This window comes from Artemia franciscana, chromosome 9 (genome assembly GCF_032884065.1).
Source record: "Artemia franciscana chromosome 9, ASM3288406v1, whole genome shotgun sequence".
Classification (NCBI taxonomy): Eukaryota; Metazoa; Arthropoda; class Branchiopoda; order Anostraca; family Artemiidae; genus Artemia; species Artemia franciscana.
In genome coordinates this window covers 41,217,858-41,231,067 of record NC_088871.1, presented here as the reverse complement: position 1 = coordinate 41,231,067, position 13,210 = coordinate 41,217,858, and the positions used below count along the sequence as shown (strand labels likewise).

Genomic DNA, 13,210 nt, shown 5'->3' with positions numbered 1-13,210 from the left:
CATAAGATTATAATAATAAAGGCCAGAAAGAAGAATAAAGAACAGGAAAAATAAACGACAAAGATTGCAGCAGATACGGGTTTTTTAGATTGAAAAAAAAATATAATTTTCTATCTTTAAAATTGTTTATTATTTATTTTGACATAGAAAATGATTTAACAAACGTACGAAAATAAAGAGAAGAATTTAACGAATTAAAAAATTTTAAAGAATAAGAATAAGAAAAGAATAAGAATAAGAATAAAGAATAAGAATAAAAAATTTTAAAGAATAAAGAAGCCTGCATCAATTATAGAAAAACTAAAGAATCATCTGATATAAAACATTCTTTACGATCTTTTCAAGCTTCACATGTCCTATCTGTTTTTTTTAGTAGTTTACTAAAAACAGAGAACAAAAAAAAATACAAATTGACAATCACAATGAAGAAGAAAAATATCAGCTCGAAAATTGTAAAGGTTATTTCAATATGAAATATAGTAGGCTCAACCAACGAATTCATGTAAGAGGTGAGGGTTGTGTAATATAAATAAAAAAAACATTATTTGTACAATTTAATAAAAGTTTAAAAATAATCAAAAAATCAAGCTTTTATTTTACCAATAAAAAAGAGAAACTAAATTTCATTGAAATTGTAATATGAATTTCTTGAAAAAAAATTCAAGAAATTGTGACTTTGTTGTGAATGTTACGAAATATATTGTGACCATTGCGACTATTGGGAATGCCTTCTAGTTCTCCATGCAACAAAACAAATTATAACGTAACAGATAAAGTATGCCTTTTGGGTAGTTCAGAATCCACCTAAACATGCCATGAAATTCTCAACTTAATACTCAAATCCGTTCCTGAGATACTGCTGGCACACCCTTTTGGCAATCTACATTTTCATATCGCGCTTTGATTTAGTTCACAATCCCAATAAACAATCCCTAAAAGGCTCCACCTTAATAGCCTTAGCTTCAGTAGGTGCAATAGCTGTAGTATGCATATAACATCTTTTTTTTTCTTCAATATCTCCCTTGAACACATTCTGAAAGTTTCAACTTAATAACCTAAAAACTTCCTCGGACATTGCTGGTATGTCCTTCTGACAAACTACAAGCAAATAGTATTCTTTGATTTAGTTCATAATCCTCTCAATATTCCCTGAAAGTTTCACCTTAATACTCCCAGCTCTAGTAGAAATAGCAGCAGGAGGAATAGCAGTAGAAGCAGTAACAGTAGCACGTGAATATTGGCTTTTGGCTAGTTAAATATCCCCTCAACAAGCCCTGTAGGTTTCAACTTCACACTCGAACCTCTTCAATATTCCCTAAAATTTTCATCTTCATAGGCTTAGCCTTACTGGTAGCAATAGTCGTGGTAGCAGTAGTAGGAATATTAGCTGTAGTAGCAACAGTAATATTAGTATTAGTAGTAACAACGGCGGCAGCAGTACTAGTAGCAGCAGTAGTATGGAAATATTACATTTTAGTCAGTTGATCACCCCTCACAGCATACCCTGGGAATTTAAACTTAAAACGATAAATGAAATTTCGAATAAGGATAAAACTTTTATTAGACAGTGATAATAACATTCATAAAATATAGGCTTACTGGATATTTCGATTACATGTACAGTGACCGTCATCCGAAGAAATACTCCAGTATATACTCTAGGGATGACACGAAATACCCAGTATATTTTGTGAATGTTATGATCATTGTCTAAGAATAGGATTTATCCCTATTCGAACTTTTTTTATCATCATGAAAAAGCAGTTTAGTCTTTGAAACTACCTACGTCAACTTAATACTCTAAGCCGTTCCTAAAATTATTGATGCCCACCCATAGGATAACCTTTGTGCACATAGTGCTTTTTGATTGGTTAACCCTCACCATTTCTGAAATTTTCACTTTAATATGCTTATCCTTAGTAGAAGTCAAAATAGAAGTAGCGGTTGTAATAGTAGTGGTTTGCCCATATGGCGTTTTTAGAATTGATCAACCAAACGACAAGAATATCATCATTCCCTACAAGTTCTAACTTAATACAATAAACCATTCTAGAGATTCACCTTTTTGAGAACCTCCACGCACATAGTGTGTTTTATGTAGTTAAACTTTCGCCTCAATTTTCCCTGAAATTAACACCATCATATCCTTAGCCTTAGTAGTAGTAGGACTCATAATAATTGTTGTAGGAGTAGTAGTAGCAGCAGTAGTAGTAGAAGTCAGTTGAACATTCCCCTCATCATCCCCTGTAAATTTCAACTTAGTACGCTAAGCCGTTCCAAAAATATTGCTGATGTGCCTGTTTTACAACCGGTAAGCACACAGTGTGTTTTTGTAGTTCAACTTCTTATTCAACATTTCCTACAATTATCACCTTAATATCCTCAGCCTTAGTAGTAGTCACCTTGGAAATAGGATCTGTTATAGCGGTAATAGCAGTGGTTGTGGAAGCAGTACTAGTAGTAGTAGCGTGTACTTATGGCCTTTTGTTCAATTGTCTATTCCCCTCATCATTCCTCGAAAGTTCTAACTTAGTACTCTAAATCATTCCTAAGATACAATCTTTTTACAACCCGGAACCACAAAGTGTGTTTCGGTTCCAACTTAATACGTCCTTTTGACAACTCGCGAGCGCAAGTGTATTTTGGTTTTGTTCAACACTCTCCTCAACATTCCCTGAAGGCTTCATCTCAATGACATTGGTTTTTTTGAACACAAAAGGTCAAACACGGTCTTGGTCTTTTTGGATACACAAGGTTAAACATGTCACCCCTTTCCTGATAACAAATATCATGTGTAAACAATAGGCGGATTGTGCAACTTACAGCTTTTGCCCCAAGGGCTGTAGGGGGGTGGGTTCCATCCTCAGAGTCACAGTTTTTGACCTTTCAACTATGCCGAACATGATGGGTTTCTCAAAATTTTGATCGGATGTCTTTAGATGGGAGAGGGAGATAGGGGGGTTGGTTGCCCTTAAATCTGTTTTAACTCTTAAAATAGGACTAGAACTTTCCATTTCCGATCGAATGACCTCCTTCCGAAGTTTATACAATAATTTTTTCTCATGTTCCCTTTTTTGTTTACGTTTTTTACTCATGCATGCTGGAATTTTCCTTTATATGCGAGTTATTTTTCATTTTTCGCTCCGTTAGCACCTGGTTGTAGCACCTGATTTTTTTTTCTTATGTTTAACCTGAGTGTTTTTAGTTTTTTTCTTTTCTTCCTCCCTTTTTTACCCAATTATTAAAGCTTCCGGATTTGAATCCGAAATATTCGGGTTATTAGTTATTAGTTCTTTATATTCACTGTAATAATAAAAACCTTCACCAGTTTTTAACATATTTCGGGTATAAGGAAGGCCATGGGAAAAGGGATCTCTTCGGCAGAGGGAAGACCATGGGAATAGAGAGGGCCTTGGATATACGTAATGATCAGTTTCTCAGAAATTTCACGTCAAATCTTTTATTTGCCGCATTCGAACTCACTTAAAATGTGATTTAGCACTTTCTTGCAAAAAAAAAAAAAAAAAAAAAACACAAGAAAACGCGATTATCCCAAAATGCATTAATTTTTTTTTGTCGTTCTTCCTAGCCCTTGAAACTGGAATTCTAATTAATAAAAATGAAAACATAACACGAAGATTTTGTAAATATGACAGGGGTGAAGTCCCAAGGATTTATTTTGAGCTTTTTAAAAATTTTAATTTTTTCTAGGTTCTGAGTTCTTTATTTAACAATAAATTTCATAAACAAAAAACTACTTCAGCACAATCTCCCCAATAAAGCTCCATGGCCGGGAAAGAACAGGGAGAAAAAAAATACGAGCACAGAAAATACAAACATAATCCAAAACTCAGAAAAAAGCGCATTTGAGTTTGGTGATATTTTTTTTAAGTTTTTCTTTTACTATTTTATTTCACTCTTTAAGATTTTCTTTACATAACTTAGGTAAAGGAAGAATGAGTATCTTAAACGATGTTTTCCTTTTCAAAACAAGCACAAATAAACACAAACAAGCACAGCCTTAATCTTTCTTGTGCTCAAACCCGAGTCTGAACCTGACAATAGTCACCCAGCCTATCAGTTCCACGTTAGGGACGTCGAATGGGGGTGAGAGGCAACAATCCTCCTTAGATACTAAAATATACCCTTTTCCAGGTATTTTCATTAAAAAGTTTCCCTTCGATTTTTAAAAATTCTTTCTGAGGTCTCTCTCCTACATTTTAGTGAATTGGAACCCCTGTTCCAAGGCTTCAATTTGAGGCCATGTCTTCCTTTAATCATAAATACAAACAACAACTAGAAACAACAGGGAGATTCTTGTCTCTAGCTGCCCAGACTATTCTTCTATTCCATAATGGATCAAGCTGCTTTTAAAACATTATTTACCCTCTTTAAGCATAATTAAAAAATCATTTATTATTTATTTTTATTAGCATTATTATTATTTTTAAAACATTATTTAACGTCTTTAAGCATTATTAGGGAGAAATGAGAGGTTTATTCCAAAAAGTATGCAAGAACATTTAAAGAGAATATTTTTAACTTTGAAAAGATTTTAGTTTAATGGTCGTATTTTAATGAGAGTTTCTTTTAAATTTTCATTTGTCTTGCTGAGGACGGCTCTTGGATTATTGATGTCTTTTAGTTTTACTGCTGATGATGGACACTGTATATGTGTCCGAAATACTCAGTTGAAATTTTATATTGGTTTCACTGTCGATTAAAAGGTTTCATCCCTTTTTTGAACTGTTATATTTTCATCATGGAAAGGCAGTGTAGTCTTCGAAGTTATCTAGTTGGATATAGAGTTAAAATAATCATTTAGGGTTAAGATTCCACTGTCTAAACAAAACAAATCCATGTTATTTCTACTTGCTGTTTGTATTTATGATGGAAAGGCAGCGTGGTCTTCGTCGGTATTTAATTCCTAACATTCCAAGCCAATAGTTCTATCGCTTGGAACTGGGTAATCAGAACTAACGCAGCAATATACAAGGCATCCTTAAATATAGTTTCATTTAAAGCCAATGATTGAAACGATTACTGTTAGTCAATAGCAATTAATTCACATGTTGTCATCGGGAATTAAAATGCAAACGAATTTTCAGCTCAATCAGACATAAGAAAATGGGTTGGTTACAAGATTTTGAACGAGATATGATCTTCCATCGAATTAGACCAAGTTAAATGGCAGTGTTTGAAAAGGCTCTTCGGTACTTATGTGTTATAGTGACCACACCAAAGAAGTGAAATTAGGTTAATTATAATGGAATATACCAAAATATGACGAAAATATTATAGCTAACATAACCACCTCTATATATTAAATATTTAATTAAAATATACCTGCATAGATGCCGTTTATCTCGCTCAGGCTAAGGTGATTATCTCCCAGTGTACACAGAAAACCCGTTTCGTTACAGATCAAGAGCAAAATGTGGTCGCGATAACACGTAAGTACCAAGGCACCTACCCGAAAGTAGAAATCTATTATTACTGCTACAGGTGCTGCAGAACATTAAAAAAAAAAGTAAAAATATGTTAGCTATCAGGTTTTAATCTTTCTTACTTTGGGGAGTTGGGATACAGAATCAATTCCAATGTATCAATTACAGGAGACAGCAGCATATTTATTCCATCAAGGTCAAGGCGGAATAGGTCAGCAGCATTTAGCAGAAAACAAGAAACCACCTCTGGAGAATTTCTTCCCTAAAATAAAATACTCACTACATAAATCTGATTAAGAAGAACTTACGCTAAGAGTACGAGTGATTTAGCCTATACTTCGCTCACATCTTGTGATAAAAATGGGTAATACTGATTCAAATATGATTTCGTAGTAAAACTGATCCAAAGGCAGGATAAGATTTGAGTCACGAAACAATATATTTTTATTCCAGATTTCAGTAAACCATAAATAATCACAAACACCAAAAACAAGAAGAAAATAGGGATTCTTTTAAGACAGTGGGGAACAAATTAGAATTAATATTTCGGCCCTATGTCCAAGGGCCGTCCTCAGCAATACAAATAAGAAAAAATAATTTGCAAGAGGATAAAATCAATAAAACTAAAATTAACAATTTTTCAAAACAGTCCCAGCATCCTTACCTCAGCGAAGTTCAACTAGCACTGATAAATAAATTGTTATGAAACGAGGCAATTCATTGAAATGAAAGAAAATGATTTGAAAACATGTTTTTAATGCCAGCCTAGCTTTTTCGGTGCTGATCTTATAGGTCTATTTGTGACAGGTTTTGTGCTAATATCTATTGGAAAACTGGAAAGAATCCAGTTTTTGGATTCTTTTGCGCAATCTACGTTTTTCAAGCATGGCCTCAGAGTGGGCTATGAAATTTTTCCTGTTTACGAGTTTAAGGACCTACCCAAATGCTGTTTTAAATGCCGATCACTAGACCATCTACAGTACTCCTGTCCCAGCGTTCTCCCGAAATGTGCTCGTTGTGGAGGGCCACACATATCAACAAAAGATGAGCCATGCATTGTTGATCCCAATTGCGCCAATTGCGGCCAAAAACACCCTTCCTATAGCTTTTCCTGCCCCGTTATTAAGAATCGAATAAAGTGCAAATCCACCTTTCAACCATGAGTGCATCAATCTCAGTTATTTCGTTCAATATAAATGGCACCAAAGATAAGGATTTTGTTATTGATGAGTTGTACGGTTCCTAGACATACCATTTGGTATGTCTACAGGAGCATCTTCTCACTGCTTCAAGTTTGAATTTTTTGCGTCGAAGTCAGCATCATACTGTGTTCCTGAGTCCAGCAAAAGCTACTGGTGGTCGCCCTTCTGGCGGACTAGCCTGTGTCTTTAAATGGGACATTCATCTACCCTCCCCAGTACTCTTCTACTCCGACGAATATTTTTTGGCTGTGCGTGTCGGCAGTATTGTATTTATAAACTCTTATCTCCCATATGAAGGATATTCGATCAGATTCTTAACTAAATTTGGAAAGGCGTGTGGTCTGCTTAAGAATCTTGTGAATCAGGTACTGTTAAACTCTCTACAGTATATAATAATTGGGGACCTAAATACTAACATTAATCGATCTTCTGTGAGAAGTGAATTGCTTTTTGAGTGTCTTCCTTCGTACCACGTTGTGCCCAAATCCCACAATTTTTCGTATGTTCATCATTCTGGAAGCACAAGTGATATTGACCATATTATTTGCTCGCCTGGTATTATCTCTTCTTCTGCTTCTGTTCATGTTAACGAGCAAGATACTGACCACATGCCAATTTCAGCAACATTTACAATGGATATTGATCTATCGGAAACCAATTGCTCGCGAGAAAAATCGAAGTGGTTTGAAAAAAGTAATTGGAGCAAAGCCAATATACCGCACTACATCTCTACCTTGACAACCCTTCTTTCTACCATACGTGTTCCATATCATCTTCTTCAGCGCCAGGTACCTACGAATGGTAAAGCCGATATTGACTGTTATTATAACCAACTTGTGACGTGTATGAAAAGGGCAGAAGAAGCTGCCGTACCTCGACAACGTATTCGTAAAAGAACACAAAAACCTATCTGGTCAATGGACCCTTGTTTAAAGTCGATAAAAAATAAAGCAAAATTATGGCTACAGATATGGAATGAATGTGGTCGGCCAAGTTCTGGGTGTGTCGCTGATATCAAACGTAAAACTAAAACCAATTATAAACGTTATCTGAGGTCGGCACGTTACCGCGGTATGGATTTCCCTGTAAGTAGGGAGGATTGGCGAAAAGTGATCAATTCTGACAAGATAAATGATGAAACTATGACAAGTAATTGCCTTCCACCTTCAACTTGGTATAAACATTATTCTTCGATTTTTTCAGTGATTAATTATTCAGTGCATTCTGTATATACTCGCCATCTTATCCCCCTCTTTAGTACAACGTTTTCGCAACGCCATATAGTGCCCATATCTTTTTCTTCCGTAATTAATGCTGTTAAAGTTTAAAATCGGATTCAATAGATAAGGATGGTATTTCTAAGATGCATATGCCGATTGAACGCACCCCCTTATATCTCACTTTCAGCTTCTTTTTCAAATGTGTCTATGTACTTCATACGTACCTGAGAGTTTTCTGTGTGGCACTGTTTCGTCAATTTTAAAAAGGGGAAAGTCACCGACTGATTGTTCCTGCTATCGACCTATTACTGTATCTTGTAATATCAGTAAGGTTTTTGAGTATATCCTTCTACCCTTTTTGACTAGTAATATTATTGAGGATGAGAACCAATTTGGTTTTCGAAGTGGGGTGGGTTGTCAGCATGCACATAAGATTCTGTCTTCTCTATTGGCTGATAATTCTTCCAAGGGAAATGGTCTTTATATTTGTGCTTTGGATCTTTCGAAAGCGTTTGATAGGGTGGTCCATAGTCAGCTCATTTTTTCCTTGTATAATTCTGGGGTCAATCTCTCTGTTATAATGCTTCTTAGGTTTTGGTATTCAAATTCGTTTCTTCAATTAAGATCTGCACCAGACACTATTATAAGAATGCGAAGAGGAGTTAGGCAGGGTGGTGTTCTGTCCCCTACGCTTTTTAAGATTTGTACTTCTAGTGTGCTGGCTAAGATTTCAGGTACATACCTTTCTGGTCTTGCGGATGTTTCTTATCTTGCGTATGCTGAAGACTTGCTTCTGATTAGCCGTTCCAAAAAGGGTATTTCCAAAATGGTCTCTATAGTTTCTGATGCTTTCTCTGATATTGGCCTTTCAATTAATATAGATAAATGTGAGTTTCTTCCCTATAACTGTACTACTGCTACTCCCCTTCACTGTAATAACTTCACTATCCCTCTTGTTGATTGCATTCGTTGGCTTGGTATCTCTATTACTAACAATCTTTCGAGCTTACGTCAGCGTACTGTTTGTGATATAAGTAAAAAGATTCAGATTGGTTATGCAAAAATTGTTGCAAATAGTAGGAAGTATAATAGACGTGCGCTGGCTAAACTTCCTTTATGCTTCAGGTCTTTTCCCCCTTCTTAATAATGGTAATTTAAAAAGAATTCGGATAAATTATTTCAAATTTTGCAAATTTCTTCTGTATCTTCCACCTTGGACAAAAAACCGGGATTTTTTTTTGTTAAAAAATTTTCAGTTCCTGATATAACTTTAAAGTTGGAGATTCTTCACAGACAACTCTCCAGTACAGCTTCTGCGCGCCTATCCCCTCACCACCGTCTTATCCGTTTTTTTCGTTGACTTTGTGTGTGTATTTGTTTTTCTCTTTGTGTTTTTTGAATTTCATTTTTTGTGTGTATTATTTAATTTTTTGTATTAACGTAAAAAATTTCTATTGTCATTACTTTTCATTTTTTGTATGTTTTGCTTTTTTGTGTGTATTTAATTGTTTGTACTCCACATTTTAATACTTTTATAGTGTTGTTGTGGGTAAGAAATAAATTATTATTATTATTATTATTATTGGTTTTTTATAATATTTCGTAAGGTCATTTTTAATAAAATTTGTGTATAGAGCATTCAGTGAATATTCTCCTAAATCCCTATTTAAGGAAATATTATTATTCATCTTAAGTCTGATTTAAATTGCTTCTCGAACTACTTGCTTTATGCCTTGATCATTGCTAATAATGGCGGATTCTTCAAAAAGTATTTTTTGGCTAGGATTTTCGAAAACATGGCTGCTTAAAGCAGAATAAAAAGAAAGTGAAGTAATATTAGAATTCAGAGCTTTGGTGATATCATCTTTATGTGGTTGTAGACGTTTCTCGAAATTCTGGTGGGTTTTCCCTACATAGAATTTGCCACAGTCGCATGCTATTTGATAGACACCTCTTTGGCGAGTAACTGGAGTCTTATCTTTACCAGAATTTAGGGGATTTATAATTTTCAAATTATTGGTAAATACAACATATAGATTATTTTGTGTGCATATTTTTTTTTAGATTTCTAGTGATTTTTGGGATATATGGGAGGTAAATTATGTTTTGGGGCTTATCGGGATTCTTACATGGTAAATTATCGTTGATTTTATGGGAGTGTCTTTTTGCTGAGGTAAGGATACTGGGGCTGTTTTGAAAAATTGTTCATTTTAGTTTTATTGATTTTATCCTCTTGTAAGTTATTTTTCTTATTTGTATTGTTGAGGACGGCCTTTGTACATAGGGCCGAAATACTCATTCTAATTTGTTTCCCACTATCTTAATTGTCCTATTGTTCTTCTTGTTTTTGGTGTTTGTGATGGAAAGGCAGTGTGGTCTTCGTCGCCATAAATAATTTCCTGATTATTTGTGGTAAATAATCAGGGGATTTTTTTATCCATTAATCAGCTGAAAAGCAGATAACGCTCTTAACAGAGGTTTAATACAGGCAAGTATCGTTAAATCAACGTTTAACTTAATCGCATAGTCTGTGAATTAATCTTTTTACAAGCAAATTTTTATGATTTAACAAAGAGTCTATTCTTCCTACAGACTTTACCCGACAGTAGTTCAACTTCCAAAAAAGGCGAAGTGGCGGGGAATCCCATCGACGAGATTACTCACCTCTTATTGTTTTATGCTACTTTTTGCTGTCAATTAAATTGCGGGTTTAATCTCAGATAAGTCTTTTTTTTACAGGAAAAAAAAGACAGAGGTTAAGAATTAATTATCTAAAATACACAAAGTTTCTCAAGTTTCTCTTCCAAACTTGCCATTGGTGTCTTACCATCGACATCGCAATCGTAACACTCCTACACCTTACTTGCGAAGTGTTTTATTCAATGCCGTATCCAGGGGGGGGGGGGTAGGTTTTGCCGTGTTATAAGATTCAAGTTTACGGATGTCATCCCTAATTAGGCCGAATATGAGCATTTAGAAGACGTCTATGGTATTTCCGTGTTATACTCTTTCTTTTTTATAAAATGGCAAATTTTGACACTATTAGAATTCTGTACATTACTAATGCTTATTTCACTGCTGATACACTACTGGAACCATTGTCACCTCAAAACTTATGATGCCACCTCCGGTACCAGAGCCAAATCTAAGCTGCCAAATCTAAATGCCAGTACCAACCTAAACTACTAATGGCACTACTGCTGATGGCACCAATGGCACACATTTATGTTTTGTAGGATTGTTTGAGGTCTTTTAAGTAATTGCCTTAAACTTCGTTTGGCTTATTAACTTCTTGCATTTCTTATTTAATATATACTTTTGTTTCCGAGCAGTGTGAAGCCCAATGATAGTGATCTTTGTTTATTTTATTGTCCTTGTTACTTATTATTATATTGCTCTACTCTTTTCGTCATTTAATTTAAGTCTTTCATTTAAGAGTGCTAACAAGTAGTTACCTTCGAATGAATAGCGTTAACAAGAGATTCAGTCATTTAATTACAAAAACAGATAGTTGCTAGAATAGGAGAAATGGTTACCTCCAAAAAACCTAAAAAGTAGAAAAGTACAATTTCTTGCCACGATCGTTCTGTAATTATTGATTAATCAAATTTTTTTAAGTCTTTTAGGGTATGTAGAAATGTCTAGAAAGGAAATATACTATTTTATTTCAATAAATCCTACGATACCTACATATATAATACCATGCCGAGACCACGCCTACTTTTCTTTTTTGAAGACTGTCACCGCCTTAAAACAAGCTGTAAAACTGTATTTCATCTTTTTATACCAAGACATAAACAGATGAAGTTACATAGGAGCACTTAAAAATACGTTTAGTTGTAACTCTATTATTCAAGGCTTATTTAATGGCTCAACTCTGAGCCTTGCAAAGGGTGTTCCAACAGAACTGCATAAACTTATTAAATGTAATAATGGTATTTGTTCTTTGGTTTCCAATTTTCTTAGTTTTGGAAATTTCATTTGGATATAAAATACATTTTGAATTTTTTTTCCTTATCAAGTCAAATTAGTCTTGGCAGAACCTTTAATCTGTTTTCACCCTTTGTACTTTTTAATAAAGTATTGACGCTTCATACTAACAATTCTGGCATGTAGCACAAGATATCAGACCCCGCCTACATTTTCTTAAACCAACCAACATCATTGTACTGCCTACGACAGTTTTTTTTTCTTTAAACAACAAAAAACCCTTAGTTTACCTTAGTTAGGTAACGCCAACTTCTTCTTTCTTGAAGACCACCACCGCCATAAAACAAGCTGCAAACTGTATTTCATATTTTTCTTGCATTTTTTTTTCTTTAAACAACAAAAAACCCTTAGTTTACCTTACTTAGGTAACACCAACTTCTTCTTTCTTGAAGACCATCACCACGATAAAACAAGCTGTAAACTGTATTTCATATTTTTCTTGCATTTTTTTTTCTTTAAACAACAAAAAACCCTTAGTTTACCTTACTTAGGTAACACCAACTTCTTCTTTCTTGAAGACCATCACCACGATAAAACAAGCTGTAAACTGTATTTCATATTTTTCTTGCATTTTTTTTTCTTTAAACAACAAAAAACCCTTAGTTTACCCCTAAAGCAATATTTGATCCTCGACACACGATGGTTTAAGCAGATAAAGTTAAATAGAAGTGGTTAAAAAAAAGTTGAATGAAAGCTTATATATTGTACCTCTGAACTTTTCAAAGCTTGCTGAACTGCCAAGCAAAATCTTGCTAAATATACGGAAGGTATCTCCTCACCCGTCTTCTTTGAACAAACTATTCGGCACAGAGCTCCAAGGGCTTCAGCACGTCCCAGGTCAAACCTAAAATTAAAACAAGGGATAAAATGTGAAGACCTTTACTAGATTACAAAATAGTAAATACTTTTGAAAAGATCACAGTTAATACAATTTCGCTGACTTCACAAAGAGCAAAGTGCCTTCCTTGCATCCCTCCTGCTCTTTCGTATGGAAGAAGTTGTCGTAGAAACTCAATACGGGGATTCTTTCAGTTGAAAATCGATAGTTCTACAGCCCTTCTAAAGACAACAAGTACTTGAAGGACAACCGAACACCTCCAGTGCCCTGTTCTATCTCAGAGTCATCGGACCAAATTTCCAGATAGTCATTTTCCAAAAATAATGAAAAGGTTCAACAAATATACTTAGATAGGCCTATATTTATCAAGATAATAAAACCCCAGAGGCAAAGGCCTCAAAATATACAAATAGTCCATAACAGGTATGTTTATACTAGTAAAAAGTGGATAGGTTGATCTTCGCTCTTCAATTAGCTTGGAACTTTTGAAGATAGCTCCTTGAGTCAAGTGGA

At 34.6% G+C, this 13,210-nt stretch overlaps 1 protein-coding gene across 2 annotated transcripts in view; it reads right to left on the bottom strand.

Moving 5' to 3' along the window:
• LOC136031418 (ral GTPase-activating protein subunit beta-like) overlaps window positions 1-13,210 on the bottom strand; it is a 192,096-nt gene that overhangs the window by 90,147 nt on the left and 88,739 nt on the right. For both annotated transcript variants that reach the window (XM_065710984.1, XM_065710985.1), the window contains exons 10-11: window positions 12,568-12,703; window positions 5,570-5,709 (exon numbers count right to left, since the gene is read on the bottom strand). In XM_065710984.1, the coding sequence (XP_065567056.1) occupies window positions 5,570-5,709; window positions 12,568-12,703 (276 nt within the window). The remainder of the gene's footprint in view (window positions 1-5,569; window positions 5,710-12,567; window positions 12,704-13,210) is intronic.